Source organism: Magallana gigas, chromosome 2, assembly GCF_963853765.1.
Source record: "Magallana gigas chromosome 2, xbMagGiga1.1, whole genome shotgun sequence".
NCBI lineage: Eukaryota > Metazoa > Mollusca > Bivalvia > Ostreida > Ostreidae > Magallana > Magallana gigas.
The window spans coordinates 25,661,359-25,682,449 of NC_088854.1; the positions used below are offsets into that span (position 1 = coordinate 25,661,359).

At 33.6% G+C, this 21,091-nt stretch overlaps 1 protein-coding gene and 1 long non-coding RNA gene across 2 annotated transcripts; both read left to right on the forward strand.

Annotated features, from left to right (window-relative positions):
• The first annotated feature begins 1,654 nt into the window (after positions 1–1,654).
• LOC105345634 (sequestosome-1) lies at positions 1,655–4,911 on the forward strand. Its single transcript, XM_034445732.2, has 6 exons — positions 1,655–1,962; positions 2,241–2,339; positions 2,521–2,810; positions 2,937–3,138; positions 3,275–3,673; positions 3,973–4,911. The coding sequence occupies exons 1-6, from the start codon at positions 1,794–1,796 to the stop codon at positions 4,137–4,139; spliced, it is 1,326 nt and encodes a 441-aa protein (XP_034301623.1). The 5' UTR covers positions 1,655–1,793; the 3' UTR covers positions 4,140–4,911.
• A 6,694-nt stretch (positions 4,912–11,605) lies between these two features.
• LOC136272882 (uncharacterized) lies at positions 11,606–20,265 on the forward strand. The gene is made up of 3 exons (XR_010710940.1): positions 11,606–11,785; positions 12,621–12,713; positions 16,123–20,265. It is a non-coding gene; the product is annotated as an uncharacterized lncRNA (long non-coding RNA).
• The last annotated feature ends 826 nt before the right edge of the window (positions 20,266–21,091 follow it).

Sequence of the window (21,091 nt, forward strand, 5' to 3'; positions counted from 1 at the left end):
TTTTCAGCAAAATCCTGATTCCATATTGTTGACGTTTATCGCGAAGTTATGATTTTAAAATCAATTTCAATTTGACTTCATGGGGTTTCCATTTTTTTAGCAAGCGAAAAGAGTTCCTAAATTAAAAAAGAGGTGAACAGATTTCGAAGGAATAGATAAATTACCAAAAAATGCACACCCCACTCTCGCATTCTTCGTGCTTGAATTTACTCTTGTCTGAAAACATTGAATAGGACTACATATGTAGTATTTCATGGCACGGGCACTTGTTACCCTTAATAATAACTACACACTTCCGTCATTATTTAATTAAGGCAATAGATATTTATATATATTATATATCATGATCTGAACTGAAAATTTTCACACTTTATTTTTATTGCTAACCGCGCCTAAATAAGGAAACCCAAAACTTGGATATTAGGTTTCTATATTCCCCCCTTTTTATACTTTTTTTATATTAAAAAACACATGTGATTAGTATCATTTACAGTTAAGAATTACTTTGATTTTTAAAACACGATAAAAATTTGACCTTAAGAATTACACATGTATATATACACTTGTAGTACGTCCTCGGCGAAGTTCGCGTCATCTGTTTGCTAAAGTATGAGTAAACATAGTAGATACTTTCGTAAAAAGTAATAATATTCCTTTCTTAAAGATTTAATTCACAAACCTCCATTTTTTCTGTAATTTAGACACCCCGCTAGTAACCTGTAAAGTATCATTCTAAAACATTGTGACTCACCACCACCACCACCACGGACACAGACTGGAATTTACTGGATACCCCCTCCCCCCCCCCCCATCCCCCTCTCAGTTTGGTTCCTTTTGATTGCACAAGAAAAGCGGTTTATAAATTATTAAGCTTTCTTCGATGCCAAATTCTCAAATCATAACCTTTCCTATGCAGTTTAATGTAAATTTGACATCACCCTTCCCTTTTTTCAGTTTTCTCTCATCCCAACTACCTCACCCACAAGGGTTGTGCTTGGAATTTGATCAATACTTGCTTATATAAAAATCTCACAAACAAGTTATAACCTCCATTTACTTCTAAAGAATGTCATCATCTGTCCTCCGACTCCTCCCCTCCAACTTCCTACCCCCCCCCCCCCCCCCTTGAGTATCATGTAATATTGTTCTTATTTTACTTCCATGGGCCATGGTACAAAAATAATTATAAGTCATAAAGTATCATGTATCATTTCGACGAAAGATTTAAAAAGTATTTTTTTTTCAAATATGGCTTTTGGGGAACGCTAAGTTTTAAAAAAATATGTTTGTATCAATATATGTATTATTATTATTATAATCTATAGATTCCTGAGCGGTGGTTCAGGGGACGATCTCACAAATTTTAGTTTGGAAAAAAGTAACGAAAATTCCTTTTTAGGTGAGCTATATAAATTGAAATTAAATGCATTTGTCAGTTTCAGAACAATGTGAGGCGAGATTTTTCAATTTATCCGAATACAACATTTTATCAATATTTGAAAAGCGGTAGCGGAAACGGGTTTCCTAATGACATGCATCATGCTGATATGCATAGGAACTTTCTAGCGGATCTAAAAATAGACATGACATGACGACATCTGTTTTGGTTATGCAAAGTCACATGACCATGATGTTGTGAATTTGACAGGTCCTATAAAAGCCAGACTAAGCCATTTGCAACCATTATTGGCCATTTTTGAGATAGAAGGAAGGAAGCTACAAGACAAACGAATATTTTCCCGAAAAGTACATTAGTTGTCAACTAATTTATTTCGAAAAGTACGAGATCCAAGATGTCACTTACTGTGAAAGCATTTTTGGTGAAAGGAGGGAATGAGAAGGCCGAAATTCGACGCTTCACAGTGCCTCAAGATGTATCCGCAAGTTTTGACTACCTGCAGAAGAAGATCGCTGATATCTTCCCAGGACTGGCTCGAGGCAACTTTAATTTGTTTTGGAAAGGTATTCTTTAATACATACACGAAATTGTGTTTTAATTGTAATGACCATGTTCTCACGTCGTAAATCATATTTAGCCTTTAATAAATTTTACTTCATGTTTTTATGAATTTCTGCATTGAAAATCTCATACAAATGAATACAAATTTCAGTAAAATTATTTATTTCTAGGCACCAATGACCAATTCCTCATCAAATTTATATGTATTGTGTTTTGTCTGTTGTTCTAAATGTTGACATCTGTTTGAAAGTTGTTGTATAAGTTTTTTTTTCTTTGTTAGATGAGGATGGTGATCTTATTGCCTTCTCAACTGGAGAGGAGTTGCTTGAGGCTTTGGGATTCGTGGACAATGGACTTTTCAGAGTTTTTGTTAAACCAAGTAAGTAAACATATATATGGAATATTAACACGAATAAGTGTTTTGCTGAAAATTTGAAAGAGGAATTTAGAAAAGCCTTATATTTTCTATACTAGTAAAGTATATATTGTTATTAAGGATACATCTGCCAGCAGAGCGATTTCCTCAATTATATTTTAATGTGGAAATTCTTTATTTATAGCATCTCAGTCAAGTGGTGACAAACCAGCGGGAAATACTCCCATGCAGGAGCATCCTGGAATCATCTGCGATGGATGCGAGGGTAAAGTGATCGGAAGACGGTACAAGTGTACTGAGTGCCCAGATTATGACCTGTGTCAGAGCTGCGAGTCCAAGGGAATCCACTCGGAACATAACTTCATGATGTATGACACACCTGTTCACCCTGGATATGGATTCCCCTTCTCCTGGCCCCCAAGACCCCAGTGTCCCCCTGGGCCACGTGGACCATGTGGCCAAGGACAACCCCCAGTAAGTACTTACATTGTTATTTGGGTAGAAGGTGTTAAAAAGCTTAAGGTATCTTGAACTTAATACTATAAAATGGAAATTGATTAATAGAAATACATGCATAAGTGTTGGCTCTGGGTTTTTTAGTGTGCCCCTCCCCACTTTTTCCGTTGGATGGAGAGAATGGCAAGGAGACAGCAGAACAGAGATAATGCTGGCTGTCCCAGGAGTGGCCAAAGGAACGCTGAAGATCAAGGGTCAAATGACACCAGTGGAGAGGGTGCCTACAATCCTGAGGAATTCCTGCAGAATGTTGGCCAGAGTGTGGCTGCTATGCTTGATCCATTAGGTTAGTATATACTGCATGGTTTTTAAAAAATGTGCTTTTGTGTTTTCATTTAGTAAAGAGCAAATGACTGTAAAAATATATTTTTCTATCATATAAGCATCAGATGATTCAACTTATTGATGATTTTTTTTAACAGGAATTGATGTTCAAGTGGATGTTGAACATGGAGGACGTAGATGCCCAGCTTGGGGACAGGGTGGAGGATGCAAGGGAAAGAGAAGTGGAAAGTGTGGACAAGGAAAATGTGGAAACAAAGGAGAACAGGAGGAGAAAATGGAGTCTGACAAAGTGGAGACTGAACAGATGAAGACCCCAGAGGAGGCTACTCCAATGGCCACCGACAATGCCGACAAGCTGCAGACAGATGGACCATCCACAAGCGCAGAAAATGCCCCAAACCCATCTGAAAAGGTCACCAAGGACTTTGAAACCTGGACCCTCCTTGAGGATGGCAATGGATCTGGGAGAACCCCATCTCCCCCTGCTCCTACCCCAGTACAGCCCCCTCCCACCCAGCTGATCTATCCCCCCACAGGTCAGTAAGAGAATGTTGAATGATAAAAATGTTGTACATGTTTTGACTCAGAGATACACTGGTTTATGATAGGGAGTATCCGTGCAACTAATGCAAAAGGAGGAAGAAATTTTTAAGCATTATTTAGAAATTCTTTCCTGTCATTTTATAATAGACATGCATATAGTCAATCAACTAAAAAATTATCAGTTCATTACATGTATACATGTTCCAGTAGAATTAAATGTAGCTATATTTGATTGAAAACCTTTTTTATGCATGCCCATTGAATTGTTAAAAGAATGATGTTTGATTTGTAGATCCAAGAATTGCAGAAGCCCTGCAGCAGATGCTCGGAATGGGATTCCACAATGAGGGAGGATGGCTACAGAACCTGTTGGAGCAGAAGGAGGGAAACATCAGCCAGGTGTTGGACGCCATCCAGACCAGAGCCAAGACCACCCCTGATGGCGGCTTCATGGCCTAAACCCATGGGAAAGATGGAAATATATAGAACTGGAGACAGATTGGACTTTGTCTTGACTTTTAATTTTTGGTGGATGTTGTAATTTTTTGTAGTTTGGTAACTTTTCTTATTAATATGAATCACTACCTATAGTGTGTGCTTATTCTGTTTGTTTTGAATTGTTTTTTATTCTAGTATTTTGGAAACAACATGACTTGTGTATTTTTTTTTTTTTTTTTAACCATGTAAACATTGAAATCAATCTTGCTTAACACAGACATTATGATTTTGAAGATGTATATTTAAAAATTGTTAAACCTGTTAACAATAATTGTGGTACTGCTTTCCCAAAATGATAAAATATTTAATTGATAATCAAATAAATGACATAAATGAAACAATTGCTGTTCATATTTAACCATTTTATGGGTAATTTGCTTTATCCTGCAAAAAAGTAGTACTGCAGTTATAGTGAAGCAGTTTTTATGTCATATTGCTTTATGAATATTTGTATCATCAGTCGGATTTCCTGTTGTTGGGCTGGTTCTAATTAGACTTACAATTTAGAGTTATTTCAAAGATCATGTATGATAACAAAAAGGAATGACCTATTATTATTTATAGACAATTTGGGAATTGTTGAATTAATCTTTGATATTTCATTTAGTAAATTGTCTATTTTAAATCTTTTGATCTTACTTAGAACCTACTACATGAAAATTTTTTGTTATGTTATTGTCTTGCCTACTTTTTAATGACCAAAATTCAATAAAAAAAATTCATCAAAATAATATTGCTTCTTATGAATACCTGTATCTGGTAAGCTGGGTGTAAAAATAATTCCATCCATTGATTTGTATTTGATTGTAAGCTTCAGGCGACAGGAAGCAATATGAGGGGAGGAATTGGCTACCCTGTCCTTTTGCACTTTATTCTATATTGATCCCTTTTTAAGGCGTCGAGCTAATGCTCGGCAGCCTTCTAGCGATCGTCTGGATTGGCAATCGTCCAAAAATTCATGCTCTGCACCGCCTTTTTAATGCTCATAAAAAATAAGTTCCTTGAAGTATTAAACGTATTACAAGATTTGCATTCCTTTTATTCAACTAAATTGTGTACAAAAAATCCAACTTTGCCTCCCTGGTTATTGACAACTCATTGCATTAGTATAAATTTGCTTAATCAAGAAATGGCGGATGAATACAATAAGGTGCAATGTAAACATTCACTAAAATATTATTTAAGTTTATCGCTTACATTTTGATTGGAGACCATGCCCGATAAAAATAAAATTTGATATGTAAATTTATTTGTTATCGGGCATGGTATCCAAAATAATTGTAAGCGATAAACTTATCTAGAGATTTTGTTGCAATTAAGAAACACGATAATGCAGTTGCAGTTGGTTTGGTCGAGCATTTTAGATAGCACGTGTTGTGGATTTGTTTGTAAACAACCATAGCATAGGTATCTTTTTTCAAACGGGAATTGAAATAAATAAAAGTATGTTTTATTATTATGATTAGGGACACCCTGTTAATGTATTCAAATTATGAGCCTGTGAAAATTGTGCAAAGACTTTTTAAAGCAGAAAGAAAATGATTTTTTTTTTTGGAACTTTGAAATTTCTTCTATTTTTTGTAACTATGATGAGTTATTGTATTATAAACGCATCACTACCTATTTTATAACGAAATATACTGATTATTGTTTTTGAAACAGCACAAAACGTAATTCATTTCCTTTTTTATTCTAATCACATGGGCTTGGTTGTTGGATAGTGATTTCCTAATTATTTGTTCCCGAAGAAAAAAATGATTAAAATTGGTAATCTTATGTGTATTTCTGTGTATTGCAATAAAAAATTTCACTGAAACCCCCCGTTTCAGTCATGTTAAAAAAGTGTATTCAATGTACATTAAAAAAAAGTAAAGGGACGACAGATTCAGAATACCAATATTAATCAATTTTTTTCTTCGGGAACAAATAATTAAGAACTTCACTATCCAACAACCAAGCCCCTGTGATTCTAATACCCTCATTGATATACGACTATTAGTACAGTACAGAAATTCAAATTATTGATATCATTCTATATAAAATTAAAGAAAATGTCAGCTCGACGCCTTTGTGGACGTTCCGGCCTTTGATTTACATTTAAGAAAATAAGCTGCAAAGTAAAATAGACTTCCAGATTTTGCTTTTGAGACATTATTCAAAAAATTGTATTACAATTCGATATGCGTTAATTTTACGATATGAAGTAACTACTTAATTAAATCCATCCCAATCTCAACTCCGGGTTTTCCGTTTTAAGCTCACCTGAGCCACTCCGAGTTACTTTTCTTTTCCGTGAATAAAATTGTTGTTATTCTTGTCGTTGTAAACTTTTTCATCTCCACATCAAAGAGCTAATTTCGACCAAATTAGGAACAAAGTTTTCAAGTTTAAAAAAAAAACGAATGGCCAGCTAGACCCACTTCAAGAGAAGCTAATTAAGAAAATAAGTCAAGCTGTTTAAGAAATCCTCTCAAAAAAAGAAATAGTCTGTACTTTCTCGAATAACGATTCCCAGAGGTAAAAAAGGGCTCTTGTGGGGGTTCAAATTTTATTTTAAAAATTATTGAGAACAACGCTAAATTATTTGTTTAACATAATGGAAGGCTGCAGTTAGTAATATTATACATATACTATTTTGATACAGAAGATAATTTAGAATCAAGCGATTTTGTAGAATTTTCAGGTTAATAAATCTGTCCTTATCCTGTTGGCCTGATTGGGTGAATGGTTATACTTTTACCTTTTTTAGAATCACTTCACCATTTTCACCAAATTTGACACGAAGCAGCTTTTGTTGAAAAGCTTTATACATGTTTTGCTACGAAAATATTCATAACGCAACCTTTTAGTCACTCTGGTCCAGCTAGAAATCACCGTTTTAGGTTGAAATTCTATTTTTTCTTGCAAACTAATAAAATATTAAGTATCATATGATGTGATTGCTAGACAGAAAAGTAATACAATTCACTTAAAAAAAATAATTCACTTTTTAATTTCTTTGTTCAGTTGCAGCACATCTCGCTATGTAACATTACAAAATTAACATCAAAATTAAATGGGTTTTTTTTTTATAAACAATTAAATGCTTTTCTGGTGATTCATGTGGGTATGAAAAGCAGCAAACATTGCAAAAATGTTTTTGTATTTTTTTTCTGCAATGGTCGCTGCTTTCAAAGCTCATATAAAACTACCAAGAATCATTTTACTGTTTAAATATTTACCTTTTATATGTTCATTCAATCAATCGTCCATAAAAAAAGAGTAAAAGTACGCAAATTATAAGATGTTCAGCACGTTACACAGAAGGAAAATACATTTTTTCCACACACGCGAAGGTTACTATGGTTACTACAGTTACTTAGAAGAAGTTAGTAACTGCAAGTCCGAAGAGGCCGTACTCTCAATGTAGCTTAGATATTCGCCCTCGTTTTATTTTTGCTAAATTCGCCTTCGTTGTGAGCGGACGAATCTAAGACTGAGCGAATTTACAACATGACAATTATTTACTGGGTGGATGTAACAACATGACAAGTTGTCTTGTTGTAAATTTTGTTATTTACACCCACCCAGTAAAATTCAAAATTTACAACATGACAGTGTTTAGTGATGTTGCGTGATAACTTTCTTGGTCTCGAAATTGGGTTCGAAATAAAAGTTAAATGCGTTTGTCTCGAACTTTGTTCTCGAGACCAAGGATCATCCTGAAATGTCTATACGATAACAAGAACTTTATTTTACAAACAGCTCAATATTGCCACCACTGATCGTTTTCTATAGTGAATACGAAGTATGTCATTAAGTCGGCTCTTCCGTGTATCCCCAATGGTTTTTTTTCAATTTAACTTAGGAATCGTTTCTATGTATATTGATTCCTAGCTGGGGAGTGTCTCCAGTAACATCAGGTATAAAACATTAAAATCGGAGAGGGCTACATTATTGCAGCTAATTGATCGCACACTATCGATTGGAGAAGAATGCAGGCGACACAATTTTTTAATGCAAAATCCACTTCAATTAATTATAAAATATCTTTATGCCATATTTTTTAATTTTTAGTTTCCATGTGCATCGATCGCTGATTATCGACATATTTTTTTCGTTTGGTATAAAATACACTTTATTATCCATAAAGTATCTGTTTATCATATTACTATTATTTGTTAAGGTGATAAACTACAATTTTTAATAATATAAAACTTAATTTTTTTGTAAGAACATGATTATGAGGATACATCGGAGAATATGCTGCGGCATTTATTTGATTTTGGCAATATCCATATAATAAAATTACAAATAATAAACTGTTTAGAAAATATCATATAATTTTTAAAATATCTTAATTAAGAAGACGTGTGTCAAACTTGCCCAACTGAATTTGAAAATAAAGAATTTATGAACTCGATCCGTGTCTCGACTATTTACATTCATTATAGTGAAGCATTTTAAATTATAATTGTCACATATTACACCTGTATATAAGAACAAGGGCAACCCAGAGGACCCCTCAAAATATAGACCAATTGCACTCACATGCACCTTATGTAAAATACTGGAAAAAATTCTTTTAAAAACCCTGCACAATTATATGAAGGACCACAATCTTTTATTTAAAAACCAATCAGGATTTCAGCCCTTTGATTCCACTATTAATCAGCTTACTGAAATTTATAATATTATAATATCTAACCTTGATAAAGGTAAAGATATTATGTTCATATTTTGTGATATATCAAAAGCTTTTGATAAGGTCTGGCATAAAGGTCTCATCTATAAATTACAAAAATATGGAATCAGAGGAGAAATCCTTGGATGGATAGAAAACTATATTACTGATAGAAAACAAAGGGTTGTCATCGAGGGCTATTCCTCAGGAATTGAAACCACTAATGCAGGAGTACCCCAGGGGTCAGTGTTAGGACCCTTCCTCTTTTTATTTACATTAATGATATTGTTGAAAATATATGCAACCAAATAAGACTCTTTGCAGATGACACATCACTTTTTGTAGTAGTTGATGATAATGATAATAATTCAGCTAAATCATTAACAGCTGATCTTGAAAAAATCAAACAGTGGTCTAATCAATGGCTGGTGGATTTTAATCCAAACAAAACAATAAATGTTAACTTTTCCAGAAAGAAAAAAACCCATCCCCAGGTCTCTTTTGGTAACACTTTAAACAATATTATCCAAAAAAATAATCATTGTCATTTAGGACTTACTTTGCAATCAAATGGGGGATGGTCACATCATATATCAAATATCTACGAAAAAGCATGCCAAAGATTGAACATGCTACGCATACTTAAATATAAAATAAATAGGGAATCATTGATTAAAATTTACTTTGTATTTATTCGCCCTGTGTTAGAGTATGGTGATGTAGTCCGGGACAATTGTACAGATGAACAAAGTAATTTATTGGAAAGTATACAGATTGAAGCTGCACGAATAATTACTGCAGTTTCAGCATTTAAGAACAGCCTCAAAAATATTAATAGTAAAAAACTGTATATGCATAAATTATTTAACCATGGCAAAAGATTAGAAAATATTTGGCATTGTCAGTTGAGAAATAACAGTAGTAACTTAAATGCTGACCTTTACTCACACCACCTTATTGCTTCTCCACTATGTCAGAAGTGCTTTCTTGAAGTGGAAGACTCTAAACATTATTTCTTACACTGTCCATCATATGCCTTCCAAAGAAAATCTCTATTTGATTATATGAACGACAATTCCATACCAATCACAATTAAGAATCTACTTTTTGGAAGTGATAAACTAACATTTCAAAATAACTTGCTATTATTTGATAAAATTCATTTTTACATAAAAAGTACAGACATATTTAAGTAAATGTATAGGTAAAAATGTACACATTGTATAAAAAATGTATCAAAATGGGTACCACTGACTTTCCTTACACTCCTTTCTTTTCATTTTTTATTGCTTATTTGTTCTCCCCCTCCCCCTCGCACCCCATCCCCCCAAACTCTCCATTTTTTTCTACTCTGTTATTAATTTTTGTTTTGTTTTTATTACATGTTTTTTTTTTCTTTCTCATTTTTTCTCTACACTACATATACTTTTTTATTTTCAACCTTAGCAATTAACCATTATTTTTTTTTTTTTCATTTTCCTATCATAAGCTATTTGTTTTGTTTATTTTTTTGCACTGTACCTCCTTTCAATGCTATTTATAATATTAATCTATTATACAAAATTCCATTGCAATATATATGTATGTATATCTTATATAAAATTATATAATTACTCATATTATACCTTGACTACAGGAGAGAACATGAATAGGCATTGTGCCTGCTGTTCAATCCATTTCAATGTATTTATATACTTGAATAAAATACTTCTTAAATTAAACTTGCCCAACTGAATTTGAAAACAAAGAATTGATGAACTCGATCCGTGTCTCGACTATTTACATTCATTATAGTGAAGCATTTTAAATGCTCACGTTATAAACCACCCTAGACATTAAAGATGGAAAAAAAAGTCAATATTATGTCCACTTCAATAATAATTTTAAGAAGATCGACTGAAAATATCACTACAAGAATCTACATTGAACTCACTACATCCATGTATGACCATTTTTTTTAACGAGGCGGACTTTTCCCTGAACTATAGTACTGGGTCCTACCTCTGAAACAAAAGGTCATCGGGTTAAAATACTGTGAATTGTTTGCATACAGCATTTCAATGGGGCTTTTCTTTTACTGTGATACTGTGTCCTACCCTCTGAATCAAAAAAACGTATACCCCCTGTAACGGTAATCCACATTTGCCATCTTTTATTACTTATCTTATAATACTTATCTTATAATACTTATCTTATAATACTTATCTTATAATAAATTTACCTAGAGGCGTATAAATTATTAGTATATTATCATACGTTTCTGATCTACTGTAAATTAAACAATGCACGAGATAAAAAGAAAATCTTAGTTGTGTAGAACACTACAGCGGAGACATTTTATCTTTCCCAGTTCAGGGGTGTATTCTGATTAGCACAGGTGTGAATGCCTGCAGTGCTTCTTTTACCCGTGTTTACCTGCTGAGAAACCCTCTGTTAATACATATACACTGGAAGAGATTTAAAAACAAAGGGACCAAATGGTGTGTGCAAATTATTGTCAAAATACTACTGATTTTCCTTTTTTCAGACTCTTAAACAGTTGATCAAAAATCTAACCCGCTATATTTATTTATTTTACCATAAAGTGATTTATTTAGTAATAAGTACAAGCTACATGTACCATACGCAAATGGTTGATTAGATCATGCAAACAAAGACATCTTTAAAATATTATGTACAAGAGCAAAATGAATAATTACTTTAAGAAATTAACAAGAGACTACGGGTAGGACTTTGTTTATACGGGAAATCCGGACCTTTAATGTTAACATTAAACGGGGCGGACCTTAAAATATACGACACCTGTCCGGACACGACGAAAGCAAAGTTTTGTGAAATTGACAGCATTGCAGTCCAATTCATGTTCATTTATGTAGACAGAAGCTGCTGTACCAAGACAGAAGGGATCTTTTTCTGGATAGAACGAACGGGACACTCGTGATAAGTAAGTTATCAAAAATAGGATGTTTAATAATTAACAGTTACGATTATGCCTCTAAAATATGTTTAGACTTGTTTTACATAGTATAATAGTATTTACATCCAATATTCAATTTGCATTTTACCGTGTTCAATCAGAAGAAGAAATTTTATTTCATCAAATGTGAACAATACTTTAGTTTTTAATTTAAATCAATCCAATTCTAATATCTAAATGTTTATGTCGTGCTCGCAATTATCATTTTTCCTGAAAAGATCGATGGGCCAGTTGCATGCCGTAAAATCATGTTGGAACATGGATTTACACACATGTCGTCGCTCAAAGTTATTGATGAATGAAATATATACCGGTATATTACTAAATATGATTAAAATTTATTAACATGATATAATTATGGAATGAAGATCCAGTCATTTAATATAGTAATATATAAATTCAATTTCAATCCTATTTCCTTGTTTTCATATTAATTTTTCACAACCTCCCAAAAAAGTGGGGGGGGGGGGGCAACTCCATGATAATTCAATTTTTTATATGTAAATTTTTAAAATTTAGTTGCTGCGAGAAAAAGTCGGGGCCCTGCCCCCCCCCCCCCCGATGCTACGTGCCTGTTATGATAGATATTTACATTCGCATCCATTCTACCATGGGTACTTAACACGCATTTTCCTCCCCACGTGCTGCTTCCAAAATTCATTCGTGCACGTATAGGCATTAAGATGCCAAATATCGCGAGCAATATATCATGGTTACCTCTTTGTGGCCATAGGTCAGTAGATTATCCATAAACCTGAGTTGCGTTCTCGTGATATAAACGTTTAATATTTATTATTTTTAGAGAAGGAGCTTAGGGGCTGCCTACTGACCCCAAGTATGTTCAAGAGGGGTCAAGAGGACGAAGCGCTTTGAAAATTCCTGGATTTTTGAGATGGTAAAGACCGCATAATTAGCATCAACATTGGCGTCCCCTTAATACCGGTATACGAAACAAATTGCATTATTTTGAAGAAATAGTCAGAAAAACCAATTAATTAAGGATTTTTAATTAAAAATTTTGTTTTAGAACAAAATTGCAAAATTTGTACTTTGTTAACTTCATCAATTATTTTGAAACCGAATGGGGATTTTACTATTGATTTTCATCTTTAGAATATTTTAATTAAATATACACAATTATATCATTTTAAAAAGGTGATAAGGTGATGTTCTTTAAATTTCATTAACATTGAAATTGCAGTGTTCATACCACCTGTAAATTATCGTCTATTCTTTGATGCATCAATTGTTTTTTTTTTTTTTTATTTTGAAGAACAAACAATGCATGTTCGAGGGTCAATAAAAAAATACGAAGACTTTTGTCATAGCTATGTTACTTAACGTCATATCATTACTAAATTTGGTAGACATAATTTAGCAAAAGTTTCAAACAATTTGCAAGAAAAAAAGTTTGTAAATTCCTTTATTTCTAGGAATTATTTAGAATCTAATCCTGCAAAAATGAGGTCACGGCGCACGGTCAAAATTTGTGTTATGTCAACAATAAATCATATAATGTTGACAGTAATATCTCTATAAATTGGGCTTAAAACCAAATAATATTGAATCCTCAAATTAAGTATAGTTATGGTATTCTATGTTCCAAATAATGACGGGATATATTGTTTTGTGAACAGATGTTAGTAACTAAAGACAGATAGTCCTCTTTAACATTGACTAAAAACATCGACGTCGCCCGACGTCACGGCGCAACGAGAAGTACAAACAAAATGAATTTAACTCAGGAAAAGCCGATACAAGCTGTGAAAATGCTCAGTGGTGCAAAAAATAAGTCAACAAATTTTTGCAAGATTGTGTTTAACTGTAATAAATTTTGTGGGGGTGGTGGTAATTGTATTTTGAATATAAAACAGTCCGAAAGAGAGTAGAACATCTGTAAATATTTGGTCAAAAAATAAGTAACGTCAACCGACGTTCAGGGTTATCGTTACTAAAAGGGGGTAACAAAAATACCGTTTCATCAAATGGACGAAAACTTTGCATATCAATAACATATATAAGTGTTGGTGCACAGATTAATCTGTTAAGTATGACTTTCATGAAAAATATATGATAGACAACAACATTGTCTTCGTATTTTTTGATTGACCCTCGTACGTTATACAAGACTACTTTAGGACTTTTTTAAAAGAAGAGGAGTCAGAGATTATTCAGGATACTTTTGTACTATTCAAAAAGTTTTGGGGATACTACAACATACAATTCTTGCTTGAAATATTTAAACAAGAAACCCGGCTTCTTGCATACTGACATTACATGCTAAGGTTGCAAAATAATATCCACAGCATATCCCTATTGTTGTGAACGGTGCTGGGCTTTCAATTTTCGTGGAATTATCGTAAAAAAAATTACAGATTCAAGGATACGTAAATTCATATATACATTTATTTGGCATTTCAAGGCATTTTACTCACTAAGTACAAAACTGCCGAAACATTCTCCGACTATATAAAGCATATTATATTCTTCTGGATTAATGTCTTAATTGTTAAGGTCAAGATATAGTATTAATGATTCCATAGTGTCTTTTTGATGCTAAAACTACAGGAACTTAAGGCACAGACCCCCCATTTGATTTTTAGCCAACCTGAGCTGTAAGCTCAAGTGAGCTATTCTGATCACATTTTGTTTGTCGTCCGTCTGTCTGTCCGTCTGTCTGTCTTTAAACTTTTCACATTTTCAACATCTTCTCAAGAACTACTAGGCCAATTTCAAACAAACTTGGCACAAAGCATCCTTAGCCTAAGGGGATTCAAAGTTGTGAAAATTAATAAGGACCACGCCCTTCTACAAAGGGAGATAATTAGGAATTTATGAAAATTTTCGAGAATTTTTCAAAAATCTTCTCCTCAATAACCATACGACCAGGAAAACTGAAACTTGTGTGAAAGCATTCTCGGGTAGTGAAGATTCAAAGTTGTGAAAATCATGACCCCGGGGATAGGGTGGGGCCACAATGGGGGTTGAAGTTTAACATAGGAACATATAGAGTAAATCTTTAAAAACCTTTTTCTCAAAAATTAATCAGTCAGGAAAGCTGAAACTTGTGTGGAAGCATCCTCAGGTAGTATAGATTCAGGGGTAGGGTGGGGCCACAATGGGTAGGGGGGGTCGAAGTTTTACTTAGGAACATGTAGAGTAAATCTTTAAAAACCTTTTTCTCAGAAACTAATCAGCCAGATGATTCTTTGTAATTGTTAAGACTTTGGCCTCGGGACAATGCTTCGGCCTCACAAGAAGGTTCGGAGTTTGATGTAGGTTTATATTCCATATATAAACAATTGTTAAGGATCTTTTTGAGGACTGCAATACTCAACATGTGATATGACTATAAAATCATCTTGTTAGAGAAGGGACTAATGATTATAAACATAAGAATATCCAGGGGGGAAATAGATATCATTTATACATGGTCTACATGTATTATTGTACATTGTCCAGATAGTTTGTATTATGACTCAATTAAGCTGATTTTATCATACCTATTGTTCCTCAGGTGAGCGATGTTGCCCATGGGCCTCTTGGTTTTTGGGGGTTTTTTTTTTAAATCTTCCATAATAACGCGGGTTATGTATCTTTTCTGAATGTCGCTACCTCCATATCCCGAATGAATCACCAAAGAAAGCATTTTATTGTTTAAATTTGGTATACATGAATTTTGCTCCCCTGATATGAACAATGGCACACACCTGAAGCGCTATTCAAAGTAATGGGCTGTGCCAAAATTAGTTCTGCCAAAATTAGTTCTTGATGAATGATCGTCTGTGTGAGACAGCAAATGTGTATCACACAGATAGTATACACCATATATATGAGATAAATTAGGATCTCATATTGTATTATATGATTTTGTTTTATATGATACAATTTTTAATCCTATAATTGTTATTGAATCAAAAATAAAAGAATATTAATACTTTTGATATAAATTTAAAAAAGATCACCCTATATCTAAATTATGATAATGAAACATAAAATAGAAACTTCGTTTAATATATTTTTTTTAATTTGGTAATATGATACAATATTATATTTATATGAATCAATTTTGAATTTTCATGTTTAAAAACTCATATCTATCGTATAAAAGTATATAACGTTGTTTTGATATACCGTAATATGATAATGTCAGCCTCTTACAAGCGATGCATTGTCTTATTGAGCTTTGTAATCTCATATCATCTATGTTTTAAACAAGAGCTAACAAATTTTAGCAGGGATATTATTTTTGAAAAAGAATAAACAATTTACATGCATCTTTTTTAAAGTTTTTTAAATTTTAGGTGGGACTGCATGCTGCAAAAGATCAATTACAGCCCAGCTTGCCCAGTTTTGGGATAAGAGGGTAGGTCAGTGCATGTCATCCACAGAAGGGAAACCTCTTGTTATATACATGTACCAGACACATTGCCGATATGTTTTGAATTTGACAGTTATATAAAAAAAATCACGTCCGCTGAATCCTTGGAAAGGAGGAGAGGGGAGACTACTAAACTTTAAAGAAGTTGGAAAACAGTGCAGCCAAAGCCAGTATACAGCTAAATATGTAAAGAGTTCAACAAACAAATCTAAACGGAACCACCGGTTGTCAAATGACGGTACCAAACTCTTTGCCTTTCTTATCCATAGGCTGAAGTACTATAAAAAATCAGCATCTCTTGGTTCTTTCCTAACAGTTTATATGGGGAGGTCAATGAACAGAGGGAGACGTTTGACTTATTGAATTTATGTAGAGGACAAAATTTGAAGAAGAACAAAAGTCAAAACAAGTTCAGGAATATTTAAATTTCATTAAATGTGAACTACCAAAAAGTGGGCAGAACTATAGGAATTTTCGATGATGCATACTCTGACATCATTTACTAATGCAGATTCGCGTGTTAACAGTTTTGTTTATCCGTTTCAATCCTTCTTAATTCTTATTTTAATTTCTTTTCTATGCTAACCTTTCCTCGCAGTTCATGTTACGCTTTTTACACAATTCACACAGAAATCCACAGGCTTTGTCAACGTTAAAAATATCGGTTATCAACTATGTCTTTAAAAATACTGTCTGCTAATTGTCGAAGTCTGAAGGGTCACGAAAGACGAAAAGAAGTCTTTGATTACTTAAAAGAAATGAACTATGATATATACTGCCTTCAGGAGACACGTTTTGTGTCTGGCATAGAAAATACGGTTAAAGAAGATTGGGGGGGTGGGGAATGTGTCTTTAGTTGCAGTGGATCAGGATCAAGTGGTGTGGCAATTTTATTTAGAAACGCATTTGCTGCTGAAAACATAAAAAAAGATACAAATGGTAATTATCTTCTGTTAGAGTTTACTACTGAGGAGGAAAAAAGGTTCCTACTTTGTTGTATATATGGTCATAGCGGAAATGATAAACCGAGCGCAGATTTTTTTGAACATCTTCAGAAACGTATTGATGAGTATGATTGTGAAAATATTATAGTTTGTGGAGACTTCAATGCGACATTAAATCAAAAATTAGATTGTAAAAATTATTTTAATGAACATAAACCAAACACAAGGAAAAGGGTTTTAAATCTCATGAAAGACAAACATCTTATTGATATTTTTCGTGAAATGAATCCGAATGTTTCTGAATATACATATGATCAAAAAGGAGGAGAAATCACAAAACAAAGTAGATTAGACTTTTTTCTGATATCTGAGACTTTGTGGTCATTTTTTACAGAATGTTGTATATTACCAAAATATAAATCTGATCATTCTATGATTACTCTATCTTTAAAAGATGAAAAGTTATGGGAATTTGACAATTCCCTTTTATCAGATAAAGACTTTGTTGAATCAATAAAAAGTGTGATACAATCACATGTCCAGGAACAATCTTCACATCCACGTCGTGGAGCTGTTGAGTTTACAGATCAGAAAATTTTAGAAATACTTCTTGAGAAAATTAAAGAAAATTGTATTTCTTATTCTTCACCAGAAGAAAATGAAAATTCTGTGAACGATCCAGATACTTTTTTTGCCCAAGGAACTGGGGTGGAAGAAAAGGAATCAAGGAATAATTTGAGCGGAATAATCCCACGTATAAAGCTACAAAATGGTCAATTTACTGATGAACAGTCAGTTATTCTGAGGGAATCCAGAGATTACTACAGAAAATTGTACAGAAATGTAGATGACTCTCTTAAAGATTGTAACTTGCAGGAATATCTTCCATTTTCAAATATAAAAAAACTTTCCGATGAAAATCCACGTTCCTTAGAAGGTCCCATTACTTTGAAAGAAGCAAAAGATACACTGGATAGAATGAAATCAGACGAGTCACCGGGTTCTGATGGATTTACACTAAGATTTTTTACGGAATTTTGGGAAGATATTGGTGAATTTGTTGTACGTTCTATCAACCATGCATATGATGCTGATCCTAGCATGCTCAGTACAACTCAGAGACATGGAATCATTACATGCGTGCCTAAAGAAGACACACCAAAGCATTTTTTAGAAAACTGGAGACCAATAGCTCAATTGAATGCTGTGTATAAAATTGCATCTGGTTCAATTGCTCGTAGAATTCAACAACTGTTAGAGAATATTATTCATCCTGACCAAACTGGCTTTATACATGGTAGAAACGAAGCTGAAAATATTAGACTTGTATATGATATCATGCAATATACTGAGAAAGAAAATATTCCAGGTCTTCTTATCTTGGTTGACTTTAAGAAGGCAATTGATTCTTTGTCGTGGTCTTTTATTCAGAAAGCACTTGATTTTTTTAATTTTGGTGAGTCTATTAGAAAATGGATTGGTTTGTTTCATTCAAAGATTACATCAGCTGTGAATCAGGGAGGAAACTTATCAGGAGCTTTTTACGTGCAGCGTGGATGTCGCGAGGGAGATCCATTATCACCATATTTATTTATGATATGTGCCGAAATCCTTGCTATCAAAATAAGAAAAAGCAAGGATATCAAAGGAATTAAACTTTTAGAAAGTGAAAAGAGAATCTCTCTGTTTGCTGATGACACTTTAATTCTAATGCTAGATGGCAGTAGAAAATCTTTAGAATCAAGTCTAAGCATTTTAAAAGAGTTTGCAAAAATGTCAGGTCTTCATATCAACTTTGACAAAACAAGAGCTATTTGGGTAGGGAGCTCTAAATGCTGTGATTTTGTGCTAGAAACAAACGAAGCTCTTAAATTTGGAGAGAAAACTTTTCAGTTACATGGCATTGAATTTGACACTGCAGACCTGCAAAATGTATGTGATATGAATTTCAGGTTAAAGTTAGAAAATATAAGGGAAATATTGAGACATTTGAAAAGTAGAAATTCTAAATCTGAAGATATTTCGAAAGTAATGAATACAATTATTTTGCCAAGTTGCCAACAAATATTTTCAACCCTTCCTAATCCCTCTGATTCACTGCTTGAAGATTTAGAAAGTGAACTCTACTATTTCGCAAAGGGAAGTAGTCATATACCGTGGAAGAATGATGGTGGTGGTTTGAAAGAAATAGTGATGTCATTGAAGTTGTTATGGATGAAAGATATTGTGCTACAGAGCAGGAAACTATTGACTTTGGACTTGGACGGAAGAAAAATTGCTTTATGTGGAAGAGAATATATACAAGATAGAATTGAAAAAGTAACTAATGTGTTTTGGAACGACGTTCTAGAGGCCTGGTTATATTTCTCTAAAAAATCATCAGAACAAAAAACACTTCCGGCCTCTATGGAACCTCTGTTTTTTAACCAAAATATTTTGATTGAAAATGAAACAATTTTTTATGAGAATTGGTTTGAGAACAATGTTGTTTTTGTTAATGATATTTTGAAAGAAAATAATTCCATTATGACCTTAGATGAGTTCAAATCAAAGTATGGTTTTGAGGTTTCTTCTCCAATTTATAGCAAACTGAGGGCTGCTATTAAAATATGGGTAAAAAAAGAAAATGCTAAAAAAGTTAAAATGTCGCCAGAGAAATACATCAAGTCACTTTGGGAGGCAATTTTTAATTTAGCTGTTCAATGCAACCCATCACTGCAGATGCATTTTACTATGGACCTACTTAATTAAACAATGATGGTAGCAAGCAATACAGACAAACTATATAACCCATATTAGAGATTATGCACATTTTTTTAAATACCTATGAAAATTTCAGAGAGAAGTATTCATACAAGTACATGTAGTTCTTTAAAACTCAGCTAGATAAAATTAAAATGTTATTGCTTAACAAATTAGGTATATAACTAGTTAATAGTATATGAAGATGAAGTAGCATATGAAGCTTTTATTCAATAGGTTAAAATCCTCAATAAAGAATCATATGCATGACTAATGAGTATATTGCATGCACATTTGATGGAGCCTGGGAACACTGGTTAGGATCTCTCTCTCTCTCTCTCTCTCTCTCTCTCTCTCTCTCTCTCTCTCTCTCTCTCTCTCTCTCTCTCTCTCTCTCAAAACCTTCACGGATGAAAAAAAGTTTAATAAAGTGATTGGAAAATGGAAAACTTCATAAAGTGTAATAAAGTGATTGGAAAACGTTCATAAACTGTAATAAAGTGAATGGAAAACGTCATATAAGTGTACTATAGTGATAGGAAGACTTGTACCGTGTGTCCAGGCTATATGATCTGTGTCAGAGCTGTGAGTCCAAGGGAATCCACTTGGAGCATAACTTCATGATGTATGACACCCCTGTCCACCCTGGATATATGGATTCCCCTTCTCCTGGCCCCCAAGACCCCAGTGTCCCTCCGGGCCTCGAGCAGTGGTGGCGAACAATGATATCTGGAACTTGATGGCATTAAATGGAAGCTGGCAAATTTTAGAAATATTTAACAGCATGTAAAAGAAGGTCAGCAAAGAGTGAAATATGGACGATCCTGAAGGATCGCAGATACCCTTTGTAGATGGAGGGTAGATTGTCCTGAGTGTTTTTTTTGTTTACCTGTGGCCAAGTTGGGTGCATACCTCACTTATATAGTACTCCTGTGTAAAAAAGTACCTGTAAAAATTGATTTATTTGTATATGGTTGTCTTGAATTGTTAAAGAATTGCTGAAGCTCTGCAGCAGATGCTGGGAATGGCCGGGATTCCACAACGAGGGGGAATGGCTATAAAACCTGTTGGAGCAGAAGGAGGGAAACATGGTGTGGCTTTATGGCCTAAACTCACGGTACCAACGAAAATATACAGAACCCGAGACAGATTGGACTTGTCTTGACTTCTTATTTTGGTGGATATTGTAAATTTTTGTAGTTTGGT